Source organism: Sebastes fasciatus, chromosome 23, assembly GCF_043250625.1.
Source record: "Sebastes fasciatus isolate fSebFas1 chromosome 23, fSebFas1.pri, whole genome shotgun sequence".
In the NCBI taxonomy this organism is placed as follows: Eukaryota; Metazoa; Chordata; class Actinopteri; order Perciformes; family Sebastidae; genus Sebastes; species Sebastes fasciatus.
Window position 1 is genome coordinate 18,452,308 of NC_133817.1, and position 19,325 is coordinate 18,471,632.

The 19,325-nt window shown below is 41.0% G+C and overlaps 2 protein-coding genes across 3 annotated transcripts in view; one reads left to right on the forward strand and one right to left on the reverse strand.

Moving 5' to 3' along the window:
• lrrc17 (leucine rich repeat containing 17) overlaps positions 1-9,953 on the forward strand; it is a 30,211-nt gene extending 20,258 nt beyond the window's left edge. The window contains exons 4-5 of the mRNA XM_074626240.1: positions 3,926-4,081; positions 8,992-9,953. Of these exons, the coding sequence (XP_074482341.1) occupies positions 3,926-4,081; positions 8,992-9,425 (590 nt within the window). The 3' untranslated portion in view covers positions 9,426-9,953. The remainder of the gene's footprint in view (positions 1-3,925; positions 4,082-8,991) is intronic.
• Positions 9,954-10,828: 875 nt separating this feature from the next.
• On the reverse strand, positions 10,829-19,218 carry LOC141762238 (ras-related protein Rab-19-like). Of its 2 annotated transcripts, XR_012592759.1 has the most exons (5): positions 18,133-19,218; positions 14,937-15,120; positions 12,922-13,025; positions 11,670-12,833; positions 10,829-11,628 (listed from the first exon to the last, which is right to left on the reverse strand). XR_012592759.1 is itself a non-coding variant. In XM_074626252.1 (4 exons), the coding sequence occupies exons 1-4, from the start codon at positions 18,325-18,327 to the stop codon at positions 12,639-12,641; spliced, it is 678 nt and encodes a 225-aa protein (XP_074482353.1). In that variant the 5' UTR covers positions 18,328-19,218; the 3' UTR covers positions 10,829-12,638. The 2 variants fall into 2 exon arrangements, 1 of the variants encoding a protein (XP_074482353.1); XM_074626252.1 differs by having other exon boundaries at positions 10,829-12,833.
• Positions 19,219-19,325: the final 107 nt, after the last annotated feature.

Here is a 19,325-nt window from a genome sequence, read left to right on the forward strand (position 1 = left end):
CTTGGCTTCACTTCTCAGACCCCTGAGTTGTCCACTGTCTCTGACCAAACTGTCAACAGTCGTGTTGCATTGTGGGGAATGTAGGCGTCAGGTTTTGATATATAATACTGAAGAAAAGTAAAAGTAGCTTTAATACACGCCCGTTTGGAGAGAAAGTCAGTCTAATATGGAAACCTATTCTGTTCTATTCTATTCTGAGTTAAATCATTAATAAACCTCTTTTAAAAATGTAGCATGCCTTAAACCCTCAAGACCATCATTGTTAGGGAGGACATGACTACTAGCACTAATCTGCTTGTTGTAATAGTGATATATCCTATAAACAGAGTTGTCAGCATGTTTAGAAAAGGCTTCACCTCTGCCTCGATATATTTTGTCTGAATGGTGGCAGACAGTTATGTGTATTACATAAAACCAAAACATAACAGCATGAGCCTCGAAGCACAGGCGGAAATTAAAAGGGGATGCTGACAAGTTATTGCACCGAAATGTTATTAACTCAAATGATCCCAACTCAGTTCACATCGGTGCTTCAGCCTGGATTAGTAGTGCAGCTAAAAATAGTAAACACTTCTTTTCCTACGGCATATACCCTCATGTTAGACAAATAACAGTACTATATTTCCTCTGCTACCTTTATACGTCTACGGGTCATGCAGTTAAGCAGCTGAAGTGCAAGTGACCTCACTTGGAAACTGTTAAACGTTACAAAGGTGACATATTAAATATGTTAGTATGCTGCACTGCTACCATGCAGCACATTTAGTGCCTAAAACTGTTAAGAAAACACGTCAAGAAATCATTTCCCCTGTCAAGTGTAGGGCGAGTGTCCAAACCACAAAAGTTCACTGCACTACGCTCAGTTGACCCCAGAGTAATCATGTCAGCACTGTAAAAAAATTAACTGCTTCCTTTTCTACTGTCCAAATGGAGTCAGTATTAATGCACAAAGGAAATAGATCTTGCATACTGTGTGTAGCTGCATATTTCAACTCTTATTTCATTTTATAGCATATATAGTGAAGAAAACACTGACTGCACATTTTTTCTTAACACTACGTCATCTGGAGTACTAACCCATACCCCATAGAGAAGGATATGTATATATATATCAAGATTAATGTTCTGCACTCCTACTAAATCTTGGCTCTACCTTTTCAAACTATGTAAATACTGCTATACATTTACTGCAATACCTAATACCTACGTTACACTAATGCACGGCCTACATAACTAATAATGGGATGTTTTGGCAAATGACTGACTAAATGGCTGCAGAAAGTAATTCAAACCTGGCACTTTAACATTAAGCAGATGCTATAGTTGAGACTCCGTAGAATAAATGATGATATCACTCAGAAATATAATAGCCGATGGTCCAAACTAAATTCATAGCAGAGGCGTTATCAGACGAAACACGCAGAGAGTTTCTCAGGTAGCAAAGCACAAACCCAAGAGGGACAGATGTTGACATCTGCAGCAAAATAACGACTTCAACAGATTCAGTAAAAAAAACAAAAAACACCCTGTTATGAATGAATGACTTTCACTTTTCCTGACATGTTCCCTCTGTTTCTCCTTCTCTCTGTGTGTTCATTCATTCAGCAGTCTGTGGAAGCACAGATGTTAAAGTAGGACACACTTTATCTGAAAGATTTGCTCCATTAAAAATCACAGGAGGCTCCTGATGAAATGCTGGACTTCCTTGAAAACACATTTGGCTCCAGGAAGCGACGCTAAAAGAGCGAGGGATACGCGACATAGTAAATCAAGAGAGTACGAAAGATAAGCTTTCCATCTTTGGCTCAGCTTCAAGAAAATCAGCTAATTACACTGTTGTCAGGCTATTAAATGGGCGTTATCAGTCGCTTTAAGCTCCATAGATGTGGGTCAGTAGGGGCCTACTACACTCACTAGTAGGTTTTATCATCTATTCACATGGTAGATCACCGAATGAAGATATAAAAGAACATGACAGCGACCTCTAGCGACCGTAGAAATCATGACAAGAGCAGAAATGGAGGTCAGACATTGTAGTATAGACGGTGTGAAACATTTTTGAACTTTTTCCCTAAACTTAACCAAGTGTTTTGTTGCCTAAACCTAAAGAAGTGAAGTTGTAGTTTTGTTGCCTAAACCTAAAGAAGCCTTTTTGTTTGTATTCAAAACATAAGGTTTCATGCAGTTTTACAACGTGTTAGAATGTGTTGCTTTTAAGTTTCACTTTCACAACGTAGTAGGTGTAGTAGGCCCCTAATGACCCACATCTATGGTGCTTATAGTGACTGATAACGCCTATTTATAACAGTCTAATCGGGTGGGAAAATAGGTCCTATACTGGTCACGGTCTTAGCCTTTTGTCACTACTGAATACACAGTGTGGGAGATTATCCTCAATCACTGTAAAACACAGAAGACCACAGATGCATCACTCTTGGACAGGGGGGATCCGTCTTTGGCTCTAAAGGTTGTAGTCTGATTTCACACTAGGGAGCCTGGGAATTTGAGTCTAAATGCCAGCAGTTTCTCAACTTTTTCTAATCTGGAAAATTTGCTTGGACGAAGATGCAGACACATGTACACCTAAGGCATTGTGGGATTCCCTTTACACTTCTACAACTGATAACTTGTAGGTTCCCGCCTTTGTAAATGTCTCTGGCTGCTGCACACCCATCAGCCATCAGCCATCACATCACTAAACAATAATGACTACATTTCCTCCGGCTACATCTGCGTGCATCCTGTGCACGTGTGTCCTGCGCGTGCACGAGAGTGATTATATATTCACAAAGTCGGTGATGATTTCTGGCGCCATTACAACATCTGTGGCAGTAAAGCACGTGCATAAAGACGTCTGCTCTATAAAAGCGTCCATAAGCATTCTTCTCAGCAAATTATGCAGTCCGTGTAAATAAATACACTCAGGAAACAAATCCAAATGCATGCACGCATGAATGCCCAACCACACACATATCGTACACAATCTTTTTTTTTCTAAATCTACAAAATAAAGCAGTGATTTTATATCGAAATAAACAGTATTCGTTACCTAAACATGGTCATGTTTCCTATCATCTGCAACCTCTTTGCAAACTGCTTTAAAAACAATCACCCGTGTTCATTTTGATGATACAGGTTGCCGTGGCCACCTACTCAGTTTTAAACACAACTGAACCTTGATTGGCACGGCAGATGTGACCTCCAATTTAACATATTTTTACAGACACTGACAGGTGAAACAAGTCAAAATCCATAAAAATACTTCTTTTTTTATTTTTATTTGAAAAGGCTTCTACCAACTGCCAAAAGTTTTGCAATAAGGGTCTTGACCTGAATCTGGATCTATTTATCGTCTGCTCCAAAAGGGGTCTAGATTCAAGCTTCAGCTCTGTTGTTTCTAACTTTGGGACAAAATGTGTTGATAGTGACAAATCTTAACTCTAACCGTCCCCAACATTGTAGGGACAACATTTGTGAAATGTTCTCCAGCGTGGGACTTTGATTTAAAACTCAGTGGGAACGTGGGAATCACTGTTTCGTACATTAGAGTCTTATGAAAAGACAGACACTCGTACTGGGGGGGAAATGCGTGTGTGAGGCTGGGAACACTGGAAGAGATTGGAAACACTTCCCCCCTTGGCACCGAAGTGAATTATTGTTATACATGCTGTCACACTCGACTCCATCTTGAAAAGGTTAAATGCGTGCACACAACCCACACAACATCTTGAAAATGTATAAAGACGCAGACAGATTGGATTTCCGGCTCTCCTGCCGATCCTGGCGCTTTGCACTTTCTGATTTCATTTGTTGTTGTTGCACATCTGCCTCGACCCCGTCGGCAGGAATACAAGAATTCATCTTTATTTGTTGTGTGCTTCTTTCACAGAATAACTTTATGTTTTTGTTTTTCCCTTTTTCGCAGAGTTGAATAACGTCCCGTCTGACCTGCCATCTGACATAGTGAAGATGGATCTGTCCTGTAACACCATCAAACATCTCAGGCCCAAACAGTTCCTGCTGTCCAAAGACCTCAAGCTGCTCAACCTGAGCGGCAACAGCCTGCACCGTATAGACACAGGTAAGCCTCGCCCTTCTACACCTCACACACACACACACCTGAACACTTCAATGCATTATGCCATGGCCACTTGTCTCTGATTGGCAGGCACGTGTTCATTAAAATCATGTAACAGGGTCAACAGAACAGACATAGTTCCAAAGTTAAACTACTGTTTCAACAGTACTTTTGCATCTGCTTACATTATCAGTTAAAGTGTCAATCCTGGTTGATTTAGAATTTCTATTTGAGTGAAAACAATGGAAATGTGCTCAAAGTTTAGCAGTCTGGAGTCTTTTGTTGATACATGAACATAGAAATAGACTCTTTGTACGCACATGAGCTACATGTTCTCAGACTTGTGTGCATAGTTCTATTTGTTGTGTGTATAAAAGCTTTTTTTTCTGGGAATGTCACCACAGACACATATCTCATGATACTGCAAATATATAAATATTGCAATACTTTAATCAGTGGGCTCAATCGCCATTGTGTTACCTCATTTAAGGGACTTAACAGACATTTATTTAAATGAAAATCTTCGAGATTGCCACTTCTTACTGAAGAAAGCGACCCAACCATGTGTTAAACTAGTGGTTCACAACCTGGACAAGGTATCCTCATACAACGGTTGTTATATCTTACGGAAAGTTATTATTTTTCCTGGGTTTTCCTATGAATGTCCAGCAACAGGGATCAGTGCACCTGCAGTGTTTAGGGTATTGTGGTTTGGGTTAAAATAACTACATAAGAGGTGTTACTTAAGTACAGAAGCTACATGACAAATAAGTCAACGTTGACTTCTGGTTTAACACGGGACACAAACAGCGGTCTCTTGAGTGGAAGTGTCATGGAGAGTTTAGCAGGTGGACCCAAACACAGGAGATTACAGGCAACAGGAGCTTGGAGAAATAATTTAAATTCAAGGTTTGGTGCAGGCAAGACAACCCTGACCATTTCACAACAAAATCAATAAGGGAACCGAAAACCAGGACTTAAATAGAAACTAATCTGACGAGAGGATGAAGATCAGGTGGAGAGAAGGGCGGAGAAGCTCAGGTGAGGGAAATGAGGTGATTAGGCCGAGGAATGGGCAGGGGAAAAACACTGGGAACAAGAAAGGAGCTGATTGGGTGGGAAGAACTAACGAGGCTGAGTCAGAGGAGGTGTGTAGATGGGCAAAGAAGGGACAAAACACAGAGTAAAGAAAACCCAAAACACAGAAAACAACTCAGTCCGGTCTGCAAAAAGTCAAAAGGCATCTGGATAGAGTGCCATACTGTGACATATTTAGTATGATAAGTAAAAAAAAAAATGCCAACATTTGTTCTGATGGGTCAAAAGTCTTGAAATTTGATACGGACAAGTATCTAACAGTACAACTTTTTAGATCACAGGAAAAAAATACACTTTTATCAATGGTCAAACTGAGGATTGTTTGTTTTTTTTAAATGAGGGAAAAATGCTAACATTGTTTATTAAATGTTTCCCATATGAAAAACATTTCTCACACAGCATATGTGTGCATGTCTTTGATATTCAAATTGTTATGAGTTCATAGATACCAAATACTTGATTGTGCTCCTTGTAGTTTCTGAGATACAGCCATTTTCTTATCATACTGGTCTTTGGGTACATGGAACTACAGTTTTATCCCTAAAATATAATGGAGTCTATTGCAAAAACAGTAGTCCCATGTGCCCAAAGAAAAACTAACTTTTCAGCCAAACGTTTGACCAATTTGGAAAATTTCCAACATTTCCACCAAAGGAAATTCAAATTTTCAGTTGGGGGCACAAATAAGTTAAACTACAAATAAGCTTCAAAAATTGATGACAAAAATGATAAAGAAATACTGGCACCAACAACAAAATAAAGCACATTTAACAACACCAATAACAAAATATATGACTCTCAAAGCTAAATAGAGATCAAGGAATAGTTTAGGAGGATTCATCAGGGAAGCACAAGAGAATTTAGTCTTCAAAAGATCAATTTTACTGCAGCAGAAAAATCTGCTCCGCATAGCAATTCTGCCTCTAGTGCCATTAAAAAAAAAAAAAAGTGCAGACTCATTACTCTCTCGAGGGCTAATGATGTCTGGGCTCACGTCTTCCTGCCCAGGAGGGAATCCTTTACAAAACCTTGTAGTTCATTAGCCTGCAACACATGCAAACAATCTGCTGCAGCTCGCTCCAGTGTGTCCAAGACTATGTTGGAAACTTAGAATGAAATTACGTGTAATTCTGAGAGCTGGTTGACATACGGTCTCAATCATGATCGCTCCTTCTAATCAAATTCACATTTTGGAGTAAACTAAAACATATTTACGATTATTTTCAAGAGGTTGTTTGTGTTGCATTTTTCATTCATGTTTCTTTCTCGCTCTGGTCACACTCGCACATGTGAACAAAACGCTGGCACACTGGGGTTATTACTAATAGATGCACATTAGTCTTTCATTGTTGGTTTTGGATTAGTTTTGTGCCAGATTGCGGTGGTTTTTCCGCCCAGGACAAACCTCAAAATAGACAAAACAATCATTTAGTCACAAGAGAGTACAGTATATTTAAAGGTCAATTTAGCTCACTTTCCTATGACTAATAACATTTTAGGAATCGTATCAATGTGGGGTCCACACCCATCTGGAACTCCAAACTCTGCAAAAATGTCTTCAAGTCCCTGTAGAAGCCTGCATCTTCTTTGTGTTACTGTAATTGAAGCAACAACGTAGCAGCAGACACATATGCAACAGTGGGACTTATGCAACATTGATATATCTGTCGTTATGGCAACTAGAGGCTTTGAAATCGTGTTTATTTGTTATGCAGACTTGTTGCCGACATCAGCCCAGAGGGGGGCAAGCCTTGGGGGGGGTAAAACCTCTAATTTATCACCTCTTCTGAGGCTGGACGAGGGTTGCGTTTTTAAGCAAAGAACGTTAAAACATGTGCATTAAAGCTGGAAAAATTGATGACTGGGTTTAAAGCTTTATCCTCAGCGGGTGTAATTAGAGATTAGGGTGTAATGTAGAGCTCTCTGCTTGCATTTTTTTCCGTGACTAAACGTTGACAGCGGTCTCAGAGGATGGTGAGATAAGGATGCTGCGAAACGAAGAACAGATGGAATCAAGAATCGTGGTGGATTTGACATGTCATACCAACTAGCTGAGGGAAGTGTGGTCAAGAAAAGGAATAGCTTTTCTCATGGTCTGTGGACTTACACTATATACTCATGGGGAGGAAAAGTAGACAACACTGGGCTTCCTGTGGCCGTAGTGGCTCGAAAAAGCAAATTACCGGTAGCCCATCTGCGGGTCATACGTCTCATGAGTCCAGAGATAAGACAGCGGAGGGGGAGGTTAAATAGAGGCCTCCCTCGTCGCTCCATCTCTCCTATAGTTCCCTTTGTCTGTGTCATCTTTATGGTTGAATGACGAGATCGCACTAACAGTATCTGTTACAATGCTTAAAGAGTGATTTTTTGAAGGATTATACTCCCCAGCGTCCATTCCTCTTCTTTCATGTCTCTGTCTCAGTGATGTCTTTATCCTTGCTATATTTTTATGTAGTTTTCTTTATATGTTCCACACACTCTCCTCCTTTTCTTCTTCTTCCTCCCTCCTCCCGTTTTCCTCCCTTCCTCTCTTCCGCTCTGTTAAGATCAAAGCTAGGCCCAAGGCTACTGGACAGCGTGAAGCAGTCTCCACTGTCCTTTCATTACACAGACTGATATCAACGTCTGGAACCAATTTAAGGACGTTCAACAGTCACCTTTTTAAACTAAAGGTTTACATTTTGGACATACTGAACCCATTTCTCCCCATTTTTCATTGGACAGCAACAATGTTGTGCATGACTTCTGAAGTTACATGTGTTAAAATGTAACTTAAAAGGTGCATTGTCCCAAAAATGACATTCTTAAAGCTGCACTATCAATTTTTTTTTTTATTAACAATGCATCAAATTACTTTGTGTAATGTGAAGTGTGTAGTGACAAACCCACAGAAAATCATCCAAATCTGCAGTTCCCTTCAGCTCTTGTGGAGTATTTTGGTGTCTTTCAGCTCATTGTTTTGGTTCAGGCTGTTCTTATACACCGTTTTGAGTAATGTACTGTAATTCGTATATATCCCACAAATCCAATTTGTATGTAATCCACTTAATTGGGTGGGTCAAAACATACCAGACTTTCACCCTTGAGAGTGGCGTTCGTACCCCGTGTGAAACCAGAAGTTAACGTTGGTTTATTTGCCGCGTAACTTCCATACTTAAGTAACACCACTTCGTTCTTTTAACACAAACCACGATCTTTTCCTAAACCTAACTAGGGAGTTTTGTTGCCTAAACCTAACAAATTTGTTTACTGTTAAGATGGAAGTTTATTTTGAAAAAACTGTATTCATGTAATAAGTGTAAATTGACACGTGCGTCACGTGTTTCTGGACATTCGTAGGAAAACACACGAAAAATGAGGAATAGCTTTTCGTAAGAAATACAAACCGTTGTATGAGGATACGTTGTTTGCTTTTACGGGTTTTATTCACTCTCAAAGCTCTTATCAGCGCAGTTTTAGCTAAAAATATCTGATAATCCCACTGTATGCTACCAGCCAAGCAAAATACGGCAGATGGACAATGTTACGAACTAGCTTGTGAAGAAATTGGAGCATTTCACAGTTTGTTTCCCTCAGGAGCTGGTGGAGACCAAAAAAAGAGTGAAAAAGATAGTGAATATTGAGCTTACATTTGCCAGGCAACCAGGGACACTATTTCAACTGAATATTCATGTTGCACTATGTCTGCAGGGTGCGTAAATAAGCAACTGTTTGCTAAAAAACAGGAAGTATCAGCAGACAGGATGAACTTTTTAGCATTTAGGCAGCAGTACGAGATGCCAACTTATTTTGTTCAACTTTTTTTACCCTCCCAGCTGCATTCGCAGGCCTGCTGTACCTCCGTGAGCTTGACCTGTCCAACAACAGCCTCCATTACTTCCAGTACGGTGTGCTGGAGGACCTCTACTTCGTACGGAAGCTCTCGCTGGAGAACAACCCCTGGATCTGCGACTACAACATCCACTACCTGATCTACTGGCTCAAGCACCACCCCGGCGTCTTCTACACTGGCCTGATCTGCTCCGATCCGCAGGAGTTCAGGGGCTGGCGCGTCGTGGATTACGTCAAGACCTACAACGGGGAGTGTCCCAAGGATAGACAAATTGAAGGGATGGATACGGGACAGGGAGGACAAGGGGGGACGGACAATGAAGCACAGGAGTTGGTAGGGGACACGGTTGACGAGCGTCTGCCTCGGCCCCTGAAAAAGAAGAAGCCCAACAAGTTTGAGATCATCAGGCTGAGTTAGAACGGCGGACTGTGCTTTAGTATGGAGGTAAAAGGATTAAAATGCAAGTCTGCGGAGAGGCTGAGAATGGATTAATGAAGGTAGACTTAGTGATTTGATGTTTAGATAAAAAATGTGACGTGTAAAAGTACAATTGTCTTTTTAGTAATCAACATTTTCCATCTTGTGTGGATAACAGAAAAAACACATTTTGGGACATTTTCTTCAAAGATTGTTAGTTGCAATGTCATATTGCTAAGTTTACCTTTTAACAAATGTTTAGGAGATGCCACATGAGCTTTTGTTTTTATCTTTTTTTGCAGAACATTCCCAACCCAGTCTGTATCAGATCTAATAACTTTGAATTTCCCACAAAATGAACTGCAGGTGCTCTCCTTTTTTCTGTTACAGTCATTTTGATAATTGAGTTCAGGATATACTTTTTTTTTGTTCTAAAAAGTAGTTTTTGGTCCTTTTTTTGTATTAATTAATGTACGACATTGTCTACCTGTTTTCTGGAAATAAAGTTGGGTTTATTTTTTCTGACAATTTGTTTGGTCAGACATGATGGAAGGTAAAAATGTAGGTAGACGTACTGAACTTTTTGAAACTCACTGCCACCAGTTAACCAGCAACTAAGCAGGTGTATTGCATCATACAGGTCATGTAAGTTTCCAGATACACCTTACTGGGAATCTACCAAGTGCATCATGACTCAATCATTTGTTAAGCGTGCCAAATTATGAAAATGGTATTTGGCATTCGAATCAGATAGGTTTAATTTCAACAATCAAAAGGTTTAACATGCACCCAAGAAAGGAATTTGGAAGCCAATGGCAGGAAACATGGTTTTCACTGATTATCAACTAACGCCACCCAGTGTACTGGAGACCAACACACAACAGCCAACTTCCTCTCATTATGTCATGTTCTGGGCCCAGAGACCATTTAAAACCAGGATAATTCATTTCCCGCTGTCACCAGATGACAATTTAGCAGAACTTTTTTGTCGCTCCAATAAAACAAGTAATGAATAAAATGATTTTATAGCCATAGATTGATCATTTAGGCTAATGCTTGTCAGATTTGGGATAAAGGATGAGGCTATACACTTGGATTGTTCCCACCATTGTTCCACTCTTAACTGAATCATTAAGGCGGATTAACTGTATCAGTGTAAGAAAATAACAATCAGTGCAAGTCCCGCTACATGACTTCCAGATTGGTGTTTAAATAAGGCCTGCCAATTTGGCATTAGGCACAAAGATGGATTATAGCCTGGATGTGAGCCTCGTCAGCTCGACTGCCGTGTTGGCAGGAAGTGATTTTGGCAAAGTTCACCGTTAAAGGTTTGCAAAGTGATTTCCTGTTTACCGGGTTGCATGCAAACGTAGTTAATTGCTTCTTAGTGCAGTCGCAGATGTTTTAAATCACCTTGGTATTTATTGTCTGAGGCAACGAGCAACCAACCTGCAGCTATAGATCATGTGTAACAGCACAGTGCCCTCTAGTGTTCACAATCAAGTGGTCCACATTCAAAGCTTATCATATATACATTTAGGACAATGTAAGACATCCATTATTTATTCATAATTCACAGTCTTTTGGCTTGCAGCAGGTTGTCCAGGACGTTTTCATCCGGAGCGCAGCAGCAGCAGAGGATCACAGCTTGTCATAGAGGCACCGCAACAGGTGAAATACTCGGAGTCTTCTGTGCTATAATAACATCTAATAGTCTTTCCCAGATTTAAAAAAAAAGTTTTATCGGCAGAGCGAAGCACGAAGACAGCATTTTGACAAAATACAATGCAAAGAACGTTGTTGTGTTATAGGAACAGTGTGTACCAGTTAGAGGGATCTATTGGCAGAAATGGAATATAATATCAGTAAGTATGTAATCTTTAGAGTATAATTATTGGCCGTCGGACCAGTTTTTCGGTGTGTACCGCACCGTCGGCTCTAGTCTGCCCGTTTTGGAGTTTTTTTCGGCCGATTCAGCGTGTTGAATGGGCAGCGGCGCTCGTCGGTGAGAGAAATTACTCTGATTGGCTGTTCAGCTTGTACGAATCAGTGCACGAGAAGAGAAAGGGAAGTGAGGAAAGCAAGCCAACGAGTAAAGTCAAGAGGAAAAACACAGAAGGCTCTTCTCATTTTTCATCTTTGTCTCATCTGATCACTCCAATACACAGATATTTTCACAGCGACATGGCCATTTGGAATGAAGCTAAGTGGTGAGTGAGAGTGGTGTGAAGATGGTCGGCAAACGCTGCTTTTTTCCATGTACGTATCATAAAAACGGCTTGTATATCCACTTCCGGTTTCCATTTTTGAATGAGAAATACAGACTACCGTGACCTGCTGATAGGGAGAGTTCATTCCTCTCACGCAGGCACAGAAAGTCCGTGCTTACTGGCCGTTGGCTGTAGTCTTTGCGGTGTGTTCGGGTGCAACTCGTCGGCCAAAACAAATGCGACGTGAGGCAACGCAACAGGCGGACTTCATCGCCGCTAGTTCTCTGATGTTGGGTTGGCATGTCCCCAGCTTTAGAATGAGCCGTTTATATCTATCTATCCTCTTTACGGAGCCGGCCGCCATGTTTCTACTATAGCCCAGAACGGAAAACAAACAAACACTGGCACTAGAGAGAGCCTTTCACATTTTATGTGTCAGCCACCGTAGTTCTCCTACATACTTGGCACGCAGGAGAAGTTTCAGTTGGTTGCGATCTGCAACCTCACCGCTAGATGTCGCCAGATCTTACACACTGCACCTTTAAGAATAACACGGATGAGGCCAGCTGGTGTTGAGGATGTTTGGAATGCTTATACGCTGTGGTAACTAACCACCATATTAATGCCGTAGTCTATACGTCTAGATTTTGATTTCTTTTAGTAGTGCAAACTTTAAAAAAAATGAATAGCAAGAGTCAAACAGCAGGAGAAAAAAACTGTTCAGGTATAGCTGATATAAATGAGATTGTCTCACCCGTCACCACCGTCTCTTACTCCCCCATTACTATACATGTTTGTCCTTGTGGCACCAGCCAACAATTCTCTCAGAGCAGGTAAGCTACAGAAAATACAATTCTTTGCTTCCTCAATGCAAAGATTCTTGAGGCCTTGCCAGCCTTATTCCACATCCATGCATCTTTGGATCTTCTTCTCCAACATTCATGATGAAAAGTGTCCTTCATTCTCTTCCTCCTCCCTGTCCCCATCCAACTTTTCAATTCAATCAGCAACACGTCTTCTTCTCCTCTGGTTGTGGCGCGTAGGCAGCTGCGAATCCGTCGATTGGCCGAGAGTTGGACCGGAGCAGAAGGCGAGGTGTGTTGCCGCTCCCTGCGTCCTCATGCTGGACGTTGAGGCCGTTACGAGCCAGCAGCTCTCTGGCCATCATGTGGAAGGCTTCTTCCACATTCTGACTCTCCTAGACATGGAGAAGGAGACGGAGAACTTTAGATAACATTTCTAACTTCTCCGTGTTGTTACATGCGTAACTAAGCATTGCTCATTACCTTTGCAGATGTCTCTAGAGCAGCTAGTACGTCGTTGTTCTGAGCCAGGTCGCAGGCTTCCTCAAACAGAACCTGGCGTTCCTTTTCCAGGTCACATTTGTTACCTACGTGGAGACAATCAGGAAGTTGAGAGATGCAAACACAATACCTCAAGGTGACATAAATAACCAAGTTGTCTGTATGAACAAAGTTCTATTAATGATTATCAATGCACCTAATTTACATGCTGTCAGTACTGTTGCAAACATAAGCGTTAAAGGTGCAGTGTGTAGGATCTCAGGGCATCTAGTAGTGAGGTTGCAGATCCAGTACAAACGCACTCCATACGGACTATAGCTATGGAGCCTGCATCAAAACTGCATTCCTGATGAAACTAAGAAATCTAAATTGGAAAAGGCTCTAGTTATTGCTTTTATATTAAAGGTGCAGTGTGTACGATCTGGCATCTAGCGGTGAGGTTGCAGATTGCAACCAACTGAAACCTCTCCTGTGTACCAAGCCTGTAGGAGAACTATGGTGGCCGACGCGAAAACAGGAATGGCCCTATCTAGAGCCAGTGTTTGGTTTGTCCGCTCTGGGTTACTGTAGATGGCGATGCAACATAGTGGAGTCCGCGAAGAGGACCCGCTCCATATGTAGATATAAACGGCTCATTCTAAGGTAACGAAACCACAATGATTCTTATTTTCAGGTGATTACACTCTAAAGAAAACATACTTATGATGTTATGTTTTCACCAGCGTTGGTTTGTTGGTTTGTTTGTCTGTTAGCAAGATTACTCCAAAAGTGTGATGGATTTGAATGAAATTTTTTTTTGGACGGGTGGAGTGTGGCACAATGAACACTCCATTCGATTTTGATGATCCAGCAACTGTAGATTCCGCGTTTTTTCACATTAAACTCGGTGCAATTACAGTTGAGTTCGACCAAAGCACACTTGGTGATTGTTGGAATGAGTAACAACGACGGTTTAGGTAAGTCTTATTTTGTTTCTGTCCAGTTTGAATGAAGTGTTTTACGATGCTCTGCTGCGTACAGCTGATCTCAACATAAACAAAAATGCACGTGGATGATGGCGCAAGCTGAACGGAGAGGGCGGGCAATCATACTTGGGCACAGAGTACGATTCTAGTTTATATTATATTCCATTTCTGCCAATAGATCCCCCTAAATGCTTCACACTGTTCCTTTAAAGTGTGATACTCACAGCCATGTGTTTGAAGTCATTTTGTTGTAATAGAAAGGATCCAGTGAATTTAAAGCTTCAACTTTCCACACTTGTTGACCTTCTTCACTCGCTTGACACCGTTTTTTATGATTCTATTTAACTTCCATTTAAGGTTTGAAATTTAGTTTGATTTGATTTCTTTCCTTAGTCAAACATCAAGTGCTTGAGATCAAGAAGTATGTTATGTGATGCTTGATACATTTCAAGTATGCTCAGTGGAAAGGTAGTTGCTAACACAATTTAGAGATCTAAGTCAAGCTCCACAAGTATGTTTGCATGAAGCCAACCCAAAATAAATTGTTAAATTGTATATTTTTACTCCGTTGAGTTAGATATGATGCCCTTTGTACAAATTAGAAAGTACCATAGCGTATTATAACCATACGTACGAGGGGTAAAAAGAGCTGTGATGGTTCTGTATATTTTCAAGACATACTCAAAATATAGATTTATATATCCTCTAAGGTTTTGCTGCATAAATCAATAAAATAAATGTAATTTATGTTAATAAAAAAACATTTAACAAGCCTCACCAAGGCACTAAAGTTCAAAAGATCACCTTCAATGTTCCACAGGCACATTGTATATTCCTTCCCTCAAGTTGGTAGTGATAGTATGGTAGGAACCAATTCACTACAGCAACACCACATTAAACCTACACCTATGACACGCTCTTATTGCATTATATTTTTAAATGTTTCTGTTATTTTGTCCACCCTCTTATTCAAATCACTTCAAATACTGTATTCATGGATGTCACATGTTAAGTTGTCACATCCACACTCACCTATGAGAACCAGCACTACATTGCTCGCTCCGTAGATCCCCACCTCTTTGATCCAGTGATTCACAGAGTCAAAGGTCGGGCGTCGTGTGATGTCATAGGCGATGATGGCGCCGTGGGCGCTGCGGTAGTAGCTCTGGGTGATGGTACGGAACCTCTCCTGACCTGCCGTGTCCCACACCTGCATCTGTTACACACACACACACACACACACACACACACATGGGAAATAGTGTCAGATTCCATGTGTCCCTCTGCAGAATACTCCCTGAGCATCTGACAGACCATGTTGACGTGGTAACGGCTGTCATAGCAACCAATCTAAACTCACCAGCTCTGTTTGTTTCCAACGCCATGGTGTTGATGGTTTGAACCATGTCTGCTTTTTTGCATCTGCACAAGCTTAAAGCCAGATCATAGCATCATTTTTTTTTTAGGATTTATTAATTAAATAAAAGCTCACATCCTTATATCTCTGAATATCAACCTGTAAAATGATACAACACTGACCATAGGCTATAACATGCCTTTTAAAAAGACAGATTCTGCTGTTTCCTGCAGACAGAAGAACTCACAAGAGCTTCATTCAACTGGAAATTCATGAATGTGACATAAAAACAGGCACAGCTGTACAGCCGCTGGTCACCAAAGATAGAAGAAGAAATACAAAATATAAAAGTATTTAATACCGAGTGACTCAATTACAAACATCCTCAGGCTTGAATTGTTAGTTAGGAGTTGAGGTAAACACACAAACAGGAGCTGTAATTGTTTGGACTCGAACCCTCCCGCCCCGGTTGTTAGAGACCCTGGTATGTGCCATTCACACTGAAATCAATCCTGGTCTGATCCACCTTTCGACCAAGGGTCGCAAAGCCGCGGGTTAACCCTTTCAAACATACAATCAACACTGGTTCAACCCTGGTTCAGCCTTCGGTGTGAAAGGGGTATTGTTGTGTCATTTTCACAACCTTATGGTGACCTTATATTGTGTATCGCTGATTCATAGAAACAGATGTCATCACAGGTCTCTTAAACGGTCAAACTAGGCAGCGCTGAATACTAGGCAGAATACTTTTTGGCATCATTGGGCAACAATTCCTTAATAACCTTTCAGCATATTGTAATTCAAGTGTTCTGAGAGAAAACTAGATTTCTGCACCTCCTCATGACTCTGTTTTCAGGCTTTAAAACATCTAGCCTGTGACGGGAGACTTTGACCAATCACAGGTCATTTCAGAAAGAGAGCGTTCCTATTGGCTGTGCTCTGGCTGGTGGGCGGTGCTTGGTATTTCCTCAACAGATCTCAACATGGCTCACGGGTCACAAACTTTCTCATTTTACAGCTAAACAGTACACTACAAGATGTTTCTGAAAACATTTAAGGCGAGAAATAGGCATTACAGTAACAGAATATTGATTCATATTTGATCAGCGCTGCCTAGTTTGACCGTTTGATCGGAGTTTGCGAGTGATTAACAGCTGCTCAGAGATGGCAAGGCTCCAGCTCAGCACTGATTGGTTGTTTTCCTCCGGTCTGTGAAATCTTGCAGATGCCATTAGGAGCACAGGAGGACACAGAGACACATGCTTTTTTTTCAGATTACCTGTCTCATGCACTACTGTCAGGATTTAATCATATTTGCTCCATTTCTACCCACTGCAGCTTTAACTGTGACGTAGATATTATATCTATCTATCTATTCCTGCTGAATTACAGTTCAGTTCAGTTCACTGAGAGCAATGTTCACTTTTTCAGGAACGCCCTGATCCTTTTCACATCTGGAAGCTCTCCAGTAGCTACCAGCAGTCTGATCTGCTGGCCACGGAGCAGCTCCACTGGAGCAGTTGGAGTTAGATTTGAACCAATGACCTTCCAGTCACAAGCTGACTTCTCTAACCTTTATGCCTCCATTTGTTGAGATGAGACAGCATGTCATGAGTTTTATTCTGCAGTCATGTAACTGGCTTGTCAACAGAACAATACAGTTGGTGTAGGTGTGCTTGTACTATATGTGTTGAGTGACAGCCTGTTCCTTCCCCCTGGTTATGACAAATCTACAGATAAACCAAGTGACATGAATAGAAACATAGTAATACATTTTGATATATCCAGACCAGATGAACTCAGGTAGCATCAGTACGTGACTAGTTGGGATGAGAACGTGTTTTGCACATACTATCTTTAGAAAAGTAGAAATTAAATCTATTAGTTCCTCTTTAATTTTAATGACGGCACGGAGAAGCCATTAGAGGTTTTGTTTTGTCCGCCCAAATGCCTGAGCAGAACAAACCTGAAGGACTGGTCCTTCATGTGAGCGGCTGGTCTGACTGGTTTTTGGATTGAATCTAACTGACACTGACACCACAGTGAGAGGTGCCCTGTGGTTTCATTTATTCCTAAATCTAGAAAAGTCCATCAAATCGGACTTTTACAGTTGCTTTTTCCAATTTATGTCATACTTCTCATTAAATATTTCACCAAGCGGCCTGTACCCATGCTACACAGACTGTCATTGTCACTCTACAGCACCCATGATAAGGATCAAGGCATTTAGCAGGCATTACTGGAGCCTGGTCAGGGTTTCTGCATGGTTGACCTTATACCTTTTTAACCCGGTTTCAGAGTCATACAGGGCCAAAGCATGAAAATACGATGGAAAACGGTAGGGATGATATATTGCCTAGAATTATGTATTACTATATCACATTATTTTTCATACTTCCCAGAGGTATACAACAATAATTCCTTATGATACAACTGAACCTGAACCCAGATAAGCCAAACGGATGGATAGATAAACCAATTAGGAATGATCATTTAAGTGTTTTTATCTAGCATTCCTGCCTTTATTACTTGAGACTTTTTTAATATATTACAAAGGCCTTTTAGGAAACTGAATTCAATGCATTTTAAGGCTTTTCAAGAGCTAAGATAAGTCTTTCTGTATCCCTTTCTAATGCCAAACCTTGACATCTACAGTCGCGCGCTGGTAGGCCCAATGGCTTCAGTGACTACAATATTTGCTTTATTTTGAAAATTACAGAATCTATAGCTGGTTGCACAGAAAGGTCTGCATATGGGTGATTTAATGTTCTATACTTTATATTCTTATCATGACCTCAACACATACATGCCCCCCAAAAGACATATATGTCCCTCAACACACTCAATCAAACTCAAACATCCAGTGCTAACCTTAACTTTCTTCCCGTCGATATCCACGGTCCGCACAGTGAAATCCACTCCGATGGTGTTCTGCTGTCTCTCTGAGAAAATCCCTGATTTGAAATTCTGAACCACGCAGGTCTTCCCCACGTTAGAGTCTCCGATCAGGATGATCTTAAACAGGAAGTCAAAATAGTCATCATGCTCAAGTCCTAGGGCCTCCATGGTGGAGGTACAGCAGAGTCTTCTGTGGATGTGAATGTGTGCTCCCACTCTTCTACTGTAGATCACTTGAGATGTTTGGACTTTGAGGGTTTTATTTTTGTTTGAATAAAGGCTGATTCAAAAGGAAAGGAAAATGAATCCAAAATGCATTTATGTTGAGAAGTTTCATACAATAAAACCCTCCTTGTAGTGAAAGCTACAGTTGGTCACCAGGCTAGAGTCCCAGCAGCAGGTTAAATTTAGCTACACTGGTCCACATATAGCCTGTAAAACCAGTTTATGGTTTAGAAATTTTGTTTGTCAAGATGAAAAATGGTACTGTTCAAAGGTTAGAAAGTGCCTGATAAGCCATTTACCTCGGCAATATTTTCAAAATAAAATGGTCTAAAATCTGAACAATTTAGAGGATAGAGGCCAACACATTATGAAGTAGGCACACAGCAGCTATGTGGAAGAATCAACTGTGCCTGTTTTTCAGTGACTAAAACCTAAAAGGTGAATTCTGCATTCTCTCTGTCTCAGTCTGTCTCTCCCCTCTGGTGCTCTTTCAGCAGGACAAAACTGCCTCGGTCTCAGCTTCTCCTTTCAGTTCCTTCTCAGGTGTTGACCCATTTTTGTGGCCCACAGCGAAAGAAAGCATGAGCACACATCCCATCCTTGTTATCCTCTGGCACAGGTTCTCATTAGCTGGAGAAAAAAAAGGTCCTTCCTTTAAATAAAATAGAATCTAAAAAGATCCTTGTGTGTAATCCAGCTTCCTGTCCGATGCACCTGCTGTTCTTTCACACGTGTCAGGTTTTTTTTTTTCCTCCACCGGTTTCTCTGCCTCCTTCTGTCATCAGTTTTTCCTGTTCTTACTGCCTTATAGCCTCCTCCGTCTCTCACTCCCTCTCTCTCTCTTTTCATACTAGCACCTGTGAAAACAATAGAAACCTGCCCTACCTGTTCTAGGGAAGTAGCCCAGCCCCATTATGGCTGTGGGATCCTGGGAAATGCAG